Raw genomic sequence first — 17948 nt, 5'->3', positions numbered from 1 at the left:
GTGGAGGCCAGGGGTGAGGGATGGGGCTGGGTGGGGAGGAAGGAGGTACGTGTGTTTATAAAAGGGCAACACGAGGGATCTTTCCGGTGATAAAACTGTTCTGTATCCTGACTGTGGTTGGGGATCTCAGGAATCTCACATGTGATAAAATTGCATAGAACTAAATACACATGCATGTGCACACACAAAAGAAGTCCAAGTAAAACTGGGGACATCTGAATAAGATTCGTGGATTGTGTCAATGTCAATATCCTGATTATGATATTATACTGTAGTTTCTCAAGATGTTACCACTGGGGGAAAAGGTAAAGGGTACACAGGATCTGTCCATATTATTTCTTACAACTGCATGTGGGTCTACAATTATGTCAAAAGACAAAGTTTAATTAAATGAAAACAATGAAGGAAAATATATAAAGGGAAAACACTGGGAGGAAGGGGATGGAGGAAGGAAGGAAAGAGAGAGGAAAAGAGACAAGGAGGAAAGAGATATCACAACTATTAGGTCCCAAAATGGTGCTACACAGCTTTCATTTGCATCAACCAACTTACTCTCTCCAGTAACCCTATGAAGTAATATTATGCCCCAATTTTCCAGAACTTTCAACCTGTGCCTCATGATTCCAAATTGAATGCTCTTTCTATTACACCTCACTTCTTTTTATGTGAAAGAACTCTGAGTGGTGGGGGGAGCACATTGCAAAGAGAAACCCGTTTCATCTTACAGTAATTAATACTGCGCAGGAGAATGTTTTCCTACTCAAACTTTTCTTCAGGACAATTTAAGCCTCCTTGTTCCTGAAGCTGTAGATCAGAGAATTAAGCTGGGCACTGCCCCCCACCCCCCAATTTAAGATATAATTAAATATAGAAATTATAATAGCTTTTTGTTTTAACCCAATAGATCGTCCTGTACATCCCTTTTTGTAGAACACTGACCTGTTCCATAGACTGTAATTTTTTGGGAACTAAAACAGTTTTACTTAATGCTTATATTTAAAATATATTTTTCTTATTTTTCAGCATTAAAATCCATGACTTGGCAGAATTAAAAGACATGTATGCTATAATCAACCTGGATGATGAAAATAAAGGTACTTATTTTTCTGAAGCAGATTGACATTTTATCAGTGCAATTACACAGAGGAATGTTTTTGTTATTGTATGATTTGCCTTCATTATAGGAGGAATAAAATTAACACCCTTCACTAGAGTGCCCTAAAATGGCCTCCTTATTTTAGTAATTCTGTTGAGTCATGCTCCTTGACTGGAAGGGTATAAGTCCACTTTGATCCAAACATTTATAGTGATTTTTATCCCATTTCCAATTCTCTTCTTACATATTTTCTCTTTGAGCCAGTATTGAATGAATCAGTGCTTGTGTTCATATGCCAATCCTGGGTGAATTTCCTAATTCCAAATAAAGACCATTGAAACTATTAAAGAAAACATTTGAAGATTTTTATGCTTCTGGGTGCTTAAGTGAAAATATTTGTTTGTTTGCCTGCAACAGTACATTTGTTTTTGAATAATCTTTTATTTTGTCAATTATTTCAGGGTTGGGCACCTTGTCCTGGACAGATGATGGCCAGTTGCTGGCCTTGTCTACCCAAAGGGGCTCACTCCATGTTTTCCTGACCAAGCTTCCCATACTCGGGGATGCCTGCAGCACAAGGATTGCATGTCTCACCTCTCTCCTTGAAGTCACTGTAGCCAACCCTGTTGAAGGAGTATGAAAATGGTGTTATTTTTATTTTATTAATAAAGTCAAATCAGGTTTAGCAGTTGATTTACTGCTGTTACTTTTCTGTGTTATAGGAGCCACCAATCACAATTTCCGTTGATGTGGAACCCAACTTTGTAGCAGTAGGACTTTATCATCTAGCTGTGGGAATGAATAACCGAGCTTGGTTTTATGTCCTTGGAGAGAATGGCAAGTCTAAAAGCAGTTGTTGTTTTCCTATCTAACATAGCATCTCTGTTACTACTTGGGAAGCACTGAAAGTTTCCTTTAAGACCAAGTCTTTCACTCTTTTTTTCTTCAGACATCTCTTTCTTAGCTTAAATGGTTTTGTGAATCCTCTAAAAAATGTCCTAATCTTGGGGAAGGTTTTATTCTTTACCTTTGTAGTGAAGACAGCATAGCACAGTGGCAGAGTATGACCCTCAGAATTAGGCCCTGGATTCAAATTCCCCTTCTGCCTCTCTTAGCTGCATGTAGACTAAGTCTTTACCCCTTGAGCCTTCGTCTACTCATCTGGGAAACAAGGATGCTTCTACTTGTGAGGAAAATTAAATGAAGTAAAACATGCGATCTGCTGTTCCGTAATGACTTTCTTAGGCACTTCTCCACTGGTAGGTACTTAATAAATGTTAGTTTCCTCCCCCCTTTTATTCTTTGAATAATGACCATTAGCATCTGAGGGAGCCTTGCTTTTTCTTACCCTCCCTCCTGTCTCCACCCCTTTCCCACTGGAGGTCAGATACCCCTCAGGAATAGAGCAAGCCTGAGAGTTATCCTCAGGTAAAGTACACTATTAAGAGTAAACCATTATTGTCACTACGGTTTAATTTTTGGTTATTTCGCATGTGATTTTATTTTCTATTTCTCTGTTGCATGTGAACAATTATGGAATTCCTGAGGGCAAATTTATATGACAACTAAGATTTTCTTTAGAATGGCTAATATAAAGATTTTAAGTTCAGAATGTTCTTGTAAAGGCATACGTTTAAAAATTATTTGCAAATCTTTATATAAGATAAAGTTATATTTTAATTGTTTTCTTTAAATTGCTACAGGCGTGAAAAAATTGAAAGATATGGAATATCTGGGGACAGTAGCTAGCATTTGCCTTCATTCCGACTATGCCGCTGCGCTTTTTGAAGGCAAAGTCCAGTTACATTTGGTAAGTAAAATTTTGATGTCCTGGAGGCCTGCTCAGTTAAATGATAACGATAAACGGCCTAATGTCTAATTATCAAGAACTATAATTATCAGGAAGCAACTTTGTACAAACTAGCTAGAAAGCCGGGTGTGGATGAAGTTTAACAAAACTCTTGCCTTGTGTATGAGACATTCAGTTAACTTTCAAGCTCTATTCCCCAGAAACCTGGCAAAGTATCAACTGTGCTACTCGCAACATTGATTAAGGTAAAAATGACCCTGTTGGTAATTTGCATCTAGAAGGAACTATAAATTAACTATAAAAATCTGATTGACTATTAAAAAAACTATAAAAATGCATTGACCTATATTCGGGCATGTCGCTTGCTAGGACTCCTCAAAACTATGCCTATTCAGTCGTTCAAAAGATATTAGCACCTGGAAGATGGGGCTTCTAAACCAGGGCGTCTCCCATATCTATTTCTTGACTCTTTGCATCTGGGAGGCCAAAGAAATTAGCTACTAGACAGCTGCAGAGCCTGCTGTGAAGACTATGCCCGCCGAAGGGCCTTGTCTCATGCTGCCCCGCTAGCAAGCTGCGCTTCCTGTCCGATAGCTTTCTGAGTAAACTGGTCTCTGGTAGTCTGGCGAGTCTGACCGTTTAATTGAACAAAAGAAAAAGACGCTTTCTACCCCCTAGATATTGCAGACCAGGTTTACCCAAGTATATGAGCCATTATTATTCTTGATGTTTTAGATAGAAAGTGAAATGTTGGACGCTCAAGAAGAACGTGAGACTCGACTTTTCCCAGCAGTGGATGATAAGTGCCGTATTCTGTGTCATGCCTTAACTGGGGATTTCCTCATCTATGGTACAGATGTACGTATGTCTTCTTTAATACAGAACATAAGGAATTGCCAATTTTTACTTTGTAATATAATGTATTTATTATATATAAATGTATTATATATTATGTCACATAAATATAATATTTATAATTATATAATATAAATGTATGAAAACATGTACTTACGTAGAGCACATAGGTAATGTTATTTGCTAGTATCAAGTGCTTTTTTGATTATAAGCAATTTTGATGGCATAGTGAAAAGGGCAGACTTTGGAGTCTGGAAAATCTGGGCTCAAATACCAGTTCTCTGACTTGCTAGCTGCTGCTTAACCCCGCCAAGCTTCATTTTCCTAATCTAGAGACCTTAAGGTTTAATTTGATGATGAATCCAAGATACCTCATTCAACTTTATACCTCCAGTACCTATATTTAGTAGGCACTTAATAAATATTAAAATTAATTGAATGTTGACAATCCCATTTTACTTTGTTGGTCTTTTGAACCCTATACCTCTAAGTATTATATTAGCCACATGGACTTAAAATATAGTAATAGCATCTTATATTTGTAAAATGTTTTCAGAGTTTTCAAAGCGTATCATACCTCTTACCTTGTTTATTCTCTAAAAGAATCCAGTAAAGTTGGTAGAAAAAGCATTGCTTTCCACATTAGAAAAACAATTACTCACTGTTTCAAAGGTTTCATTTTCTCAATGAAATTATTTTTTTAAAAAGAGCATGTTTTAAAACATGCTTATTACCATAAGAGAGAGTCTTTCAAATTTAAATTAAACCTAAAATAATTAATCTTTGTGCTGTTATGGTAAAGTAGGTCTCGTGTATCAGGTAAAGTGGTAAGTGATACAGTAAATTTAGTAAATACAATAAATTTATATGACACATAGTTTATAAAGCCCTGATCTCACTTGTTTTCTCTCATGGGCTCTGTAAAATAAGCAGGGAAATTTTAGAGATGAGGACACTGAAGACTGAGAAGCTAGTAAATTTGTAGCAGAGGTGGAACTTGAATAAGATTGCCTAATGGAAAATCCACTGTGCCACACAGCGTTTTGAAATAAGAATTCAAAGTGTAGCAGCCTGCCAGTAAAGCTGCATTTATCTCTACCTCTTGCTTTTTATTTCTTTATTGAGGTATAATTGACGTATAACGTTATGTTAGTTTCCAAGTGTACAGCATCATGATTAAATATTTTTGCAAAATGATTCGATATATTGCAGGATGATCACCGCAATAAATCTAGTTAGCATCGGTCACCACAGATAGTTATAAATTTATTTTTCTTGTGGTGTATCCCATTCTTGAGTGATTCTGAAGATGCTGAGTTTTATTTTTTAGTAGCTTTATTAAAGTATAATTGATATACAATAAACCACACTATTTAAAGTTTACAATTTGATAACTTTTGACATGTGTATACACCTGTGAAACACCATCAACTCAGTCAAAACAGTGAACATATCCGTCACCCACAAAAGTTTCCTCTTGCCCCTTTGTGATTCCTCCTTCCCGTCCCTCCCCACTCAGTGCTTTCTGTCACTATAGATGAATTGGTATTTTCTAAAGTTTTATATAAATGGAATCATATAGTATGTACGCCTTTGTGTCTGGCTTCAGTATAATTATTTTGAGATTTGTCCATATTGTTGTGCATGTCAATAGTTTATTCTTTTTTCTTGCTGAGTAGTGTTCCATAGTACGCATATGTCATAATTTGCTTATCTGTGAACGTATGGATGGACATTTGGGTTATTTGCAGTTTTAGTTATTTGCAAATCTGCTATAATTATTTGTGTTCAAGCCTTTGTATGGACATATACTTTCTTTTCTCTTGCATAAATACCTAGAAGTGGAATGGCTGCATCATATGGCATGTGTATGTTTAACTTAAGGAATTGACAAACTGCTCTCTAAATTGGTTGTCCCACTTTACATTCCCATTAACGGTGTGTGAACATTCCGGTTCCTCTGCATCCTCACTGACACTTGATATGGTCAATCTTTCTAATTTTAGCCACTCTCAGAAGTGTGTAGTGATCTTTCATTGTGATTTTAATTTGCATTTTCCTAATGGACAAATCATGTAGAGCATCTTTTCATATGCTTCTTTGCTGTCTGTATGTCTTTTCTCCTATGTTTTCTCCTAGAAGTTTTATAATTTTATGTTTTACTTTTAGGTCTGCGATCTTTTTTTTTTTTTTTTGAGGAAGATTAGCCCTGAGCTAACATCTGCCTCCAATTCTCCTCTTTTTGCTGAGGAAGACTGGCCCTGAGCTAACATCCGTGCCCATCTTCCTCTACTTTATATGTGGGACGCCTACCACAGCATGGCTTTCCAAGCGGTGCCATGTCCGTACCCGGGATCCGAACCGGTAAACCCCAGGCCACAAAACGGAACATGTGCACTTAACTGCTGGCCACCAGGCCAGCCCCTGGGATCCATTTTAAGTTAATTTTTGTTTATACTGTGAGGTGTTGATCAAAGTTCATTTTTTTCGATATAAATATCCACTTGTTCAGCACTACTTACTGAAAAGACTGTACTTCCTCTGGTGCATTGTCTTTGTGCGTTTGTCAAAAGTCAATTGTCCGTAAATGTGTAGGTCTTTTTCTGGATTCTCTGTTCATCCCATTCGTCTATTCGTTTGTCTTTACACTGATACCACACTCTTTTGATTAGCTTTATAATAGGTCTTGAAATCAGATAGTGTTAGCCCTCCAACTTTGTGTTTCTTTTTCCAAATGGTTTTGGCTATTCTCAGTCGTTTGCATCAATTTGAATTTTACAATAAGCTTGTCAATTTTTATAAAAAGCCTGCTGGGATTTTTATTGGGATCATGTTGAACTTAACAATCAATTGCCATCTTAACAATATTGAGTCTTCCCATCTAAGAATATATCTCCATTTATTTAGGTTGTCTTTCACTTCTCTTAGCAATGTTTTGGACTTTTCTGTGTACAGGTTTTTCACCTATTTTGTCTGATTTATACCTAAGTATTTCTTATTTTTATACTGTTGTACATGGTATTGCTTTTTAATTTCCGTTTCTGATTATTCATATCTAGCATACAGAAATGCAATGGATTTTTTTATGTTAATCTTGTATACAGCAACCCAGCTAAACTCACATATTAGTTCTAATGGTTTTCTGGTAGATTCCATTGGATTTTCTATATAGATGATCATGTCGTCTGCAAATAAAGATAGTTTTACTTCTTCCTTTCCAATCTGATGCCTTTCATTCCAATACATTGTTGAACAGGAGTGTTGAGAGTGGGTATCTTCATCTTGTTCTTGCCCATTAAGTATGACGTTAGCTGTACATCTTTTACAGATGCCTGTTATCAGGTTGAAGAAGGGACTAGGAAGAAGTCCCTTCTATTCCTAGTTTGCTGAGAGTTTTTATGGATGTTGGATTTTATCAAATGCTTTTTCTCCTTGTATTGAAATGACCACATGGGTTTTCTGTTTTAGTTTGTTTATAATTTGTGAATTATATTGATTAATTTTCCAGTGTTAAGCCAACCCAGCATTCGTGGAATAACTCCCACTTGATCATTATATATTCTCCTTTTTATACATTATTGAATTCATTTGCTAAAATTTTGATTAGAATCTTTACATCTGTGTTCATGAGGGATATTGTTCTGCTGTTTTTATATAATGCCTTTGTCTGGTTTTAGTATCAGGGTAGTGCTGGCCTCATAGAATGAGTTTGTCACCTTCAATTTTCTGGAAGAGTTGACTAGAATTAGTATTATTTTTTTCCTTAAATATTTGGTAGACTTCACCAGTGAAGCCTATCGAGTGGTCAAGCAATTCCTAAGGAGCAGTTCCATGGTACCTGCTAGGTTGGCTTGCTGCAATTCAGCCAGTAAAGAGAAAACAAACCCAAAAGGATGTAGACAGCAAAGGCAAGGTCAGCATGATAGCAGCTCCCCACATCCCTAGCCCCACAGGATGCTACCAAACTGGAGGGGCTAGATGCCCCTCTGGGTGATGGGTCACTATATTGTGGAGGACAGCCAAGCAGTTCGTACTCTGCAGCTATAGCCTAAGGAAAGCGAGCTGGACAGTCTCATGCGTCATTGGAAATAGGGAAGTCACTGAGAAACTGCTTCATGGAAGCTTCCCACAAGATAGAGAGGTGGATGAGAAATGACTTTGTGACAGTTTTTCACAAGACTGCCTATCTCACCATGCTCCTGGGAAGATAACAGAGCATTCTGCCAAGACATGGGTCAGAGTATAGTTGAGCCTTGCCTCTGTGGCCTACGTGGAGATTGCAAGGTCGCCAGGGTCCCATGGAGAGCTGTCCTACAAAGCCATCTGGGCCTGGAGTTTTCTTTGTGGGAAGATTTTAAACTACAAATTCAATTGCTTTAATAGATATCAGGCTGTTCAGGTTGTCTGTTTTCTTCATGAGCGAGCTTTGGTAGTTTGTATCTTTCAAGGAATTTGTCTATTCCTCTAAGTTATCAAATGTATAGGCATAAAATTATTCATAATATTCCTTATTATCCTTTTAATATTTGTAGAATCTCTGGTAGTCACCTATCTCATTTCTGATTTTGCTAATTTGTGTCTTGTCTTTTTTCCTGATTAGTCTGCCTAGAGGTTTGTCAGTTTTGTTGGTCTTTTCAAAGAACCAGCTTTTTGCTTCATTGATTTTTCTCTGTTGTTTTTCTGCTTTTTATTTTATTGATTTCTGCTCTGCTCTTCATTTCCTTTCTCCTGGTTATTTTGGCTTTAGTTGTTGTTCTTTTTCTAGTTTCTTAAGATAGAAGCTGAGTTCCTTGGGTTGAAACCATTCTTCTTTTCTAATGTACTCCTTTGCTGCTGGAAGCTTTCCCCAAGTGCTACCTTAGCAGCATCCCACAAATTCTGATATGGTGTGTTTTCATTTTTATTCAGTTCAAAATACTTTTAATTTCTTCTTTGACCCATTGGTTTTTTAGAAGTCTGCTGTTTCAAACAATCGAGATCTTTGCAGAGATCTTTCTATTACTGATTTCTGATTTAATTCTGTTGTGGTTAGTGAACAGACTTTGTATGACTTAAGTCCTTTTAAGTTTGTGAGACTTATTTTATGGTACGGAATATGATCTGTCTTGGTAAGTGTTCTTTTGTACTTGGAAAGAACGTGTATACTCTTCCAGAATGTCAATTAGATCAAGTTGGTTGGCAATGTTCAAGACTTCTATATTCTTTCTAACTATATATACTTATTCTATCAATTATTTAGGAAAGAGTATTGAAAACTCAGATTACAAATGTGAGTTTGTTTGTCTTTGCGTTTCTATCAGTGTTTTGCTTTATGTATATTGAAGCTCTGTTATTAGGTGCATAACCATTTAGGATTATTATGTTCTCTTGATAAGGTAGCCCCTTTATCCTTTATCCCTGGTAATAGTCTTTGCTCTGAAATCTATTTTGTCTGATATTAATACAGCCATTACTGTGTTCTAGAATGTTATCCTGGTATATCTTTTTTCATTCTTTTATTTTTAACCTATTTGTGCCTTTATATGTAAAATGTTTTTCTTAGAAGCAGCATATAATTGGATATCACAATCTGACAATCTCTCTGCCTTTTAATTGGGGATGCGTAGATTTTTGAATTAATGAGATTATCTGTATGCTTAGGTTGAGTCTGTCATCTTGCTATTTGTTTTCTATTTGTCTCATCTGTTCTTTGTTGCCTTTTTCCTCTTCTTTTGCCTTCTGTTGGATTTTTTTTTTTTTTTTTTTGGTGAGAAAGATTGACCCTGAGCTAACATCCATTGCCAATCTTCCTCTTTTTTTTGCTTGAGGAAGATTAGCCTTGAGCTAACATCCGTGCCAATCCTCCTCTACTTCATGTATGGGATGCTTCCACAGCATGGCTGACGAGTGGAGCAGGTCCACACCTAGGATCTGAACCCACGAACTCAGGCCACCGAAGCAGAGGGTTCAGAACTTTAACAGCTTGGCTGCGGAGCCAGCCCCTGGATTGTGTATTTTTTATTATTTGATTTTATCTCATTTGTTACATCTTATTAGCTACCACTGTTTGTTATTTTAGTGGTTGTTTTAGGTTTTGTAGTATGCGTCTTTAACTTATCACCAGCTACCTTCAAGTGATATTATACCACTTAAGGTATAGTAAATAGTATATGTACATTTATTAGAATAGTGTTTGTCCATTTCTCCCTTCCTAGACTTCGTGCTATTGTTGTCATACCTGTTACTTTTACAGACATTATAAACCCCACAATACCTTGGCGTTAGTTTTGTTTAAACAGTTATCTTTTAAAGAGATTTAAATATAAGAAATATATATTCATCTGTGTAGTTACCATTTTTGGTGTTCTTCATCCTGTTACGTAGATCTGTAGTTCCAGCTGGTATCGTTTTTCTTCTGCTAAAGGTCTTCCCGTATCATCATTTGTAGTGCTCTTCTGCTGGTGATGAACTCTTTATTTAGCTTTTGTGTCTGAAAATGTCTCTATTTCATCTTCATCTTTGAAAGATATTTTTGCTAGATTTAGAATTCTGGGTTGAAAGTTTTTTTCTTTCTTTCTTTCATGTTTTCTTTTAAAGATGTTGCTGCACTGTCTTCTTACTTGTGTTATTTCCAGTGAGAAATCTGTCATCCTTATCTTTCTTCCCCTATGTGTAAATCTATCTTTTTCCTCCATCTGCTTTTAAGATTTTATCTTTATCACTGGTTTTGAGCAAGTTGATTGTGATGTGTCCTGATGTAGTTTTTTTTCATGTTTCTTGTGCTTGGGGTCATTGAGCTTCTTGAATCCAGAGGTTTTTAGTTTTAATCAAATTTGAAACATTTACAGCCGTTATTTCTTCAAAAAATTTTTTTCCCTCTTCTCACTCCCCACTTTAAAAACTCCAATTACATGTGTATTATGCCACTTTAAGTTATCCCACAGTTGATGCTCTTTAAATTTTTTTGAATTCGTTTTTCTCTTTCATTTTGGGTAATTTCTACTGCTTTATTTCAAGGTCACTAGTCTTTTTGTCTGTAATGCCTAATCTGCCATTAATCTCGTCTAATGTATTTTTCATTTCAGACATAGTTTTCACCTGCAGAAGATCTATTCAAGTCTGTTTTTGTTTCTTCCATGTCTCCACTTAACTTTTTAAACATATGAAATACAGTTTTAATAATTTGTAATGATCTTGTCTGCTGTTCTGATATCTAGGTCAGTTCTGGGTCATGTTTGATTGATTAATTATTCTCCTCATTATGGGTCATGTTTTCCTACTTCTTTGCGTACCTGGTAATTTTACCTTTTGGGCTGCTGGATATTTTTGTATTCCTAAAACTATTCTTGAGCTTTGTTGTGGGATGCAGCTAATTTACTCGGAAACGGTTTGACCCTTTTGAATCTAGCTTTTCTGACTTCCTAGGCAGATGTGAAACACTGCTCAGTCTACAGCTAGTTATTTCCCACTTCTGAAGCAAGACCTTCCTGAGTACTCTGCCTGGTGCCCTGTGAATGACGAGTTTTGCAATCTGGCTGTTGGGAACAGTGCCTGTTCCCAGTCCTGTGTGAGTGCCGTCACTGTTCCCGCTAATCCTTTTGGATGATTCTTTCCAGCAGATTCTGGCCTCGCCAGTTTTCTCATATATGTGCAGTGATCAGTTCTCCATCAAAGACTCAAGAGGGACCCTCTGTAGTCTCCAGGCCTCTCTCTCTGTGCAGCTTTCTCCTCTCTGATAGTCCTCCCTGCAAAGTCTAGCCACCATGTTCTCCCCAGGCTGTCAGCTCAAGCTACTCAACTCAGGGAGTCACACTCCGCCTGTGTTCCTCTCCCTTTGCCATGGCTTGAAAACTCTCTCAAGGGAAAAAGGGGAGCAATCATAGGACTTACCTCAATAGGACTTACCTCATTTGTTTACCATCTCTCAGAGACCACTGTCCTCTGTTGCCTTATCCCAATATCTTGAAAACTGTTTTTTCATGTTTTTTGTCTGTTACTTTTGGTTGTTTGGGGTGGGAAGGTTAAATCCAGTCTGTTACTCCATCTTGGCTTAAACAGAAGTCCAAGATGTTATCATGTGTTTTTATTTTAATTAAACTTTTTATCTTGAGATCATTGTAGACTCACATGCAGTTGTGAGAAACAATACAGGGAGATCCTGTATTCCCTTTTCCTAGTTTCCCCCGATGCTCACGTTATATTATATATCACACCCGGGATATTGACATTGATAGTCAAGATACAGAGCAGTTGTATCACTGCAAGGATCCTTCATGTTGCTGTTTTATACCCACACCCACTTCCCTCCTGCCCCCACCCATCCTTAATCCCAGGTAACAAATAATCTATTTATTCTCCATGTCTGTAGTTTTGTCACTTTGATAATGTTATATAAATGGAATCATATAGTATATAACCTGTTGGGATTGGCTTTTTTCACTCAGCATAATTCTCTGGAGATTTATCCGAGTTGTTGTATGTATCAATAGGTTGTCCCTTTTTACTGATGAGTAGTATTCCGTGGTATGGATATACCAGGTTGTTTAAGCATTCATCCATTAAAGGACATCTGAATTTTTCCCAGTTTTTGACTATTACAAATGAAGCTTCTATGAACATTCATATACAGGTTTTTGCTTGAACCTAAGTTTTCATTTTTCTGTAATAAATGCCCAGGAGTAAATGTGAAGATACCAGTTCACATCCACTGTGATGGCTATAACCAAAAAGTCAGTTGGTGAGGATTTAGAGAAATCAGAACCCTTATGCACTGCTGGTAGGAATGTAAAATGGTGCAGCTGCTCGGGATAACAGTCTGGCAGTTCTTCACAAGGTTAGACAAGGAGTTACCAAATGACCCAGAAATTCTGCTCCTAGGGATACCCAAGAGAAATGAAAATACATGTGCACACAAAACCTTATACATGAGTGTTCATAGCAACATAGTAATAGAAAAGGTAGAAACAACCCAAATGTCCATCAACTGATGAATGGATAAATAGCATATGGTATGTCTATACAATGGAATATTATTTAGCAATAAAAAGGAATAATATCCTGACACATACTGCAACATAGATGAAACTTGAAAACATTTTGTTAAATAAAAGAAAGCAGTTACAAAAGATCACGTATTATATGATTCCATTTCTATGAAATGTCCAGAGTAGTCAAATCTATAGAGACAGACTAGGGGGTTGGGGAAAATGAGAAATGACGACTAAATGAGGCTTCTTTTTGAGGTGATAAAATGTTTTAAAATTGATTGTGGTCAAGTGTTATACAACTCTGTGAATATACTAAAAACCATGGAGTTGTAGATTTTAAGTGGGTGAATTATATGGTATGTGAGTGATATCTCAATAGTCTATTAAAAAATGAAACTGTAGGCATCCTTATCAGTTAGGCATATCTGTGTGGGTCTATTTCTGGCCTTTCTGTTCTATTCCAATGATCTGTGTGTCTGTCTCTCCACCAATACTACACAGTCTTGATTACTGTAGCTGTAAAAAAAAATTGAAATTGAATAGACAATTTTCCCACTTTATTCTCTTTTTCCAAAATTGTTTTTAGCTATTCTAGTTCCTTTGTTATTTCATATAAATTTTAGAATAATCTTGCCTATATCTACAAAAAATTTTGTTGAGATTTTTATTGGCGTTATATTAAACCTCTATATCAGTTGGACAGAATTAACATGTTTACTGTGATGCCAATCCATGAACACAGACTACCTCTCCAATTATTTAAATCTTCTTTGTCTTCTATGATTTTGTAGTTTTCAGCATACAAGTCCTGTGCATGTTTTGTTAAATTTGAAAATTTTGGTGTTTATATGTTCATTGCTAATATATAGAACTACAATTGATTGTATCAGGTGGTTTTTTGTTTTTATTTTAAACTTAATTTTATAATTTATTGATAGCAAAAATGTTTAAAATAACGTGATTCAAAAGTTATTCTTAAATAATAAGGGTATTTTCTGTAAGTGGAAAGTCTGAAAGTCAATTAAGCTTTAATATCTGAGAATTTTAGAATCCATAGACTATTGAATCACATGTACATTCTCATTTCGCTTATTTTCTTGGGTCTGCACCTTGTGCCTATAGTAAGTATTCTCAGAGTCTTCCTTCATTTTTTCTCTTCAGATTAGAAGTATGTTTAACATAAATGCTGAAAGTCAACATTTTCTTGACAACCTTTTATATTTCCATGACTGGATTTTTTTCTAGACTGGTGTCATTCAGTATTTCTACATTGAAGACTGGCAATTTGTCAATGATTATCGACATCCTGTCAGTGTGAAAAAGATTTTTCCTGACCCAAATGGGACCAGATTAGTTTTCATTGATGAAAAAAGCGATGGATTTGTCTACTGTCCAGTAAGTCTAGAAAAGTTTTTAAATGCTTGTTTTTAAAGAATGCACCATATGAAGAAAACTGCTTTTAAAATATATTTCATATATAAAATCCTCTTAAACATCGCCGAGGATTATAGTACTTTGTTATCATGTTTGTAAGACATTTTCATGACTGTTTACATCAAGAAAACTTTTTCTGTTATTCTGCAACTTTTTATGGTGTCAGCCCCAGAGAGATTTTTTCATGGAAAACGTTATTGTATTCTGTACCACTTTTAATATTATTTACTGCGCAGTATCATGGTGTATCATCATGTACATGACTTTCTCTCCAGATAAGCAAAAAGCTTCAGAGGGAAGGGACTACACCCTGTCATATCTGCCCACAGGTATGGTCCCTACCACCCTGTCATATCTGCCCACCTTAGTTGATTTTCCTCTTTCCTTAAAAATGCTGGACGCAAAGAAAAGGTATTTTTGTATTAGATGATTAAAAACAGATGGACCCATTTTTAGAATCAGTTACTATTATTTTTAAACATCCTTGGCTTTTTTGAAAATAGATTTAGAAAGAGGAATTGTGGTGTTTTTACATCATTTGATGTACTTGGGTTTTTCATTTATTTTTGATATCCGGTTAATGATTTGCTGCGTTCTTGGTCACAGTCCACATAGCCTACAGCTGCTCTTGGACCCTTTAACTGCTCCCCAGGTGTCTGAGCTTTGCCTTAGTGAAGACGCCATTCGATGAAGACAGCTTTCCCCTCACCACACACTTTGCTAGATACTAAGACTTCCTTCCTTCTGTTTCTCTCCCTCTCTCTTTCTTCCTGTCTTCCCTTCCTTTCTTTCTCTCCCTATCATTTTTTATTATCTTTCTTTCTTTGACAGATATAAAAGGCTTCCACAAGAGTGCCTCTATTATTTATTCTTATTCTTATTATTTATTCTCAACCCATTCCTCTCCCAATCACAAAACAGAATAAGAAAAATGACGTAAATGTAAAGATAACCTTGAGTTCCCTCTACTTAATAAAGACATTCAGTGTGTACAGATCTGCTTTCTGTAACGGGTGTAAGCAGAGCTGCCTTGCTTGCCCTGCGCAGGTTCACCGCCAGTGGAAACTGTTGCTTAGACAGGGCACACAAGAGGTTCAGAGGGTAAATCAGGTGTCTGACAGCAGTTCAAGTCAGACCTGGGGTCTGAGTGCTAGGGAAAGGGCAGAGACCTGCCCTACCGGCCAGCCCAGTGGCATAGTGGCTAAGTTTGCACTCTCCACTTCAGCGGCCTGGGGTTTGCAGGCCCGGATCCCAGGCATGGACCCAGCACCGCTCACCAAGCCACACTGTGGCAGCTCCCTCATGAAATAGAGGAAGATTGGCACAGATGTTAGCTCAGCGACAGTCTTCCCCAAGCAAACAAGAGGAAGATTGGCAGCAGACGTTAGCTCAGGGCCAATCTTCCTCACACACACACACAGAAAAGGACTTGCCCTAAAAAATGTGATGCACTTTTCCTTCTCTTTTTACAGTTTTCCTTTCCTTAGTAATTTCTGCAAGAGAGGCTAGTATGAGCTCCCTCATGGGGTTGGGGTGAGGTTTCAGTGAGTTGATTTTTCCATACGCGTGATCAGGTTCATGGTAGCTGTTTAGCCGCTGTTAGTTAAAGCCCTGCCCTCTTTACCTCTTTACCACCCTAAACCTCTCAAGTTCTGCCATTAACTCACTTGTTGCTGCTCATCTCCACAGCCTTTTCCAACTCTAACCTGCAGCTCAGTTAAGTTTTAAGAAGAAAAACCACACAGAAGAATGACTCTACGAGAGCACAGGCTGTCCCCAACCCAACGTGCGGAAGGGTCTTAGCTTTTATCCAAATTAAGATCTCATTCGTAGGTTAGAATTTTAGGAGTTTGGGCGGGATATCTGAGGGGAGTGTGGTGCCATAGGAATAAATTCCTCTGTTAAATAATACCCAGTCTTTCTAGAGTAAGGCCAGCTTGGCCAGGAAAGGAAAAGAGGGCTTGTGGTGTGGGGCCTTCCCTGAGGCCTCACACACAGGGGAAGGCTGCGCTAAGGCCCTTGGACTCTTGGCCAGTGGGCTGTGCATTTTATTTGATTTGAGCCCCCACCTTGTCTGCATGCTGCTATTGCAGCTCCATTTCCCACTCGGCATCAAAAAGTGTGAGAGAAACATTGCTCCTGTGATGTACCTGTATGAAAATATCTAACTATTAAACTACAACTATTCCTCTTTAAAACTCTTCTATTTACTTGCAGTTTCCCTTCATATGTATATTTATTCAACCTGTTTTTCCTCACTGTGTGGATGGTAGGGAAGTGACTCATGTTGTACAGGGAAAGATCCCTTTTTTCTTATGTGGGCCCTAACCTTGTACCCCATCACTCCTTATATGCCCATAAAGGATGACTTGTATTATATTATAGAAAGTTCGCAAACATGTTGCCCTTGAGAGAGGCAGTAGAGTGTAGTAGTTAAGTGCATGGACTTTAAAGACAGACAGACCTGGATATAAGATGAGGCATAATAATAACTAATACTTCTGTGCTGAGTACTCTTTACATATATCAGGGATCTCTTTTAATTCTCATGGCTGCCCCAGAAATAAATACTTGTCTTATTGCCATTTTACAGATGAATAAATTAAGGCACAGAAAAGATTAGTAACTTGTCCAGGATCACACAGCCAGCAAATGGTATCAGTGGTCTGAGCCCAGGGGCCTTCCTCCAGAGTTCTCACTTGGATGGGATTCCCAGGTTCCCATCTATAAACTGAATACAGTTCTAGTGCCTACTTTGTAAATAGGATGATGCACATAAAGCTTTTAGTACAGTGTTTGCCACATAATAAGCACTCAACAAATGGTTACCTTTTTAAAAAAATTTTACCACCAGTCGACTGGCACTGGTGGGCTCATCTTTACAAACTGAGCGTCAGGATCGCACAGTGGTTAGAAGCCTAGACTGTGGAACCAGGCTTCCTGGGTTCAAGTCCTGGGTCTTCACCTTATTAACTGTGTGACTTTGGGCAAATTTCTCGGTGCCTCAGTTTCTTCATCTGCAAATGAGCATAATAACAGTACCTGTCTTGTCGAGTGTAAGGTTAGAATTGAATGAGGTTACATGTGTAAGTAATCAGTACAATACCTGGTAAGCAACACTATCCAGTAGAAATATAATTTGAATCGCATATATAATTTAAAATTTTTTACCAGCTACATTTTTTTAAAAAGGTGAAAACAAACAGGTGAAATTGATTTTAATAATTAATTTAACTCAATATGATCATTTCAATATGTAATCAATAATATAAAAAATTATTAATGAGATGTTTTACACTCTTTTTTTGATACTAACGCCTTGAGATCCAATGTGTGGTTTACACTTACACACATCTCAATTCAGACAAGACACATTTCAGTGCTCAGTAGCCACTCGTGGGTATTAAATAGCCACTGTATTGGCCAGCACAGCTCTATAGCATTAGTTATTCTGATTTGCAGGAGTTTTATATTTCATTCTCATTTTGAGAGGAAGATAGGGAGGAGGCAGGTAGTTCTCAGCTCCACATTCAGGATGTATAGAAGCCTGTCTGCCTGAGTTATGGAATATATGGATTGATTATTTCCTAAAGGTCATATTATAGTAACAGTACATTTTATGTTTGTTGGAATACATTGGTTTTTAAATAAAACATACCCAGCAGAATTTAGCTAAATTTTAAATCATGTATGAATTAATTTCTGTTTCTTCTCTAGTTGGAATATTTCTAAACCAGTGTTATTGAAAATTTTCTAAACACAAGTGTATTCATAGTTTTAAATTTCC

The 17948-nt window shown here is 37.1% G+C and overlaps 1 protein-coding gene across 1 annotated transcript in view; it reads left to right on the top strand.

The window, feature by feature from the left end:
- LOC124232939 (WD repeat-containing protein 19) overlaps positions 1–17948 on the top strand; it is a 91726-nt gene that overhangs the window by 26837 nt on the left and 46941 nt on the right. The window contains exons 10-15 of the mRNA XM_046649884.1: positions 1024–1094; positions 1558–1730; positions 1819–1933; positions 2800–2906; positions 3642–3764; positions 13973–14122. Of these exons, the coding sequence (XP_046505840.1) occupies positions 1024–1094; positions 1558–1730; positions 1819–1933; positions 2800–2906; positions 3642–3764; positions 13973–14122 (739 nt within the window). The remainder of the gene's footprint in view (positions 1–1023; positions 1095–1557; positions 1731–1818; positions 1934–2799; positions 2907–3641; positions 3765–13972; positions 14123–17948) is intronic.

This window comes from Equus quagga, unplaced genomic scaffold, assembly GCF_021613505.1.
Source record: "Equus quagga isolate Etosha38 unplaced genomic scaffold, UCLA_HA_Equagga_1.0 146_RagTag, whole genome shotgun sequence".
Classification (NCBI taxonomy): domain Eukaryota; kingdom Metazoa; phylum Chordata; class Mammalia; order Perissodactyla; family Equidae; genus Equus; species Equus quagga.
The sequence above is the reverse complement of the archived record's forward strand: the minus strand, read 5'-3'. Positions and strand labels throughout refer to the sequence as shown.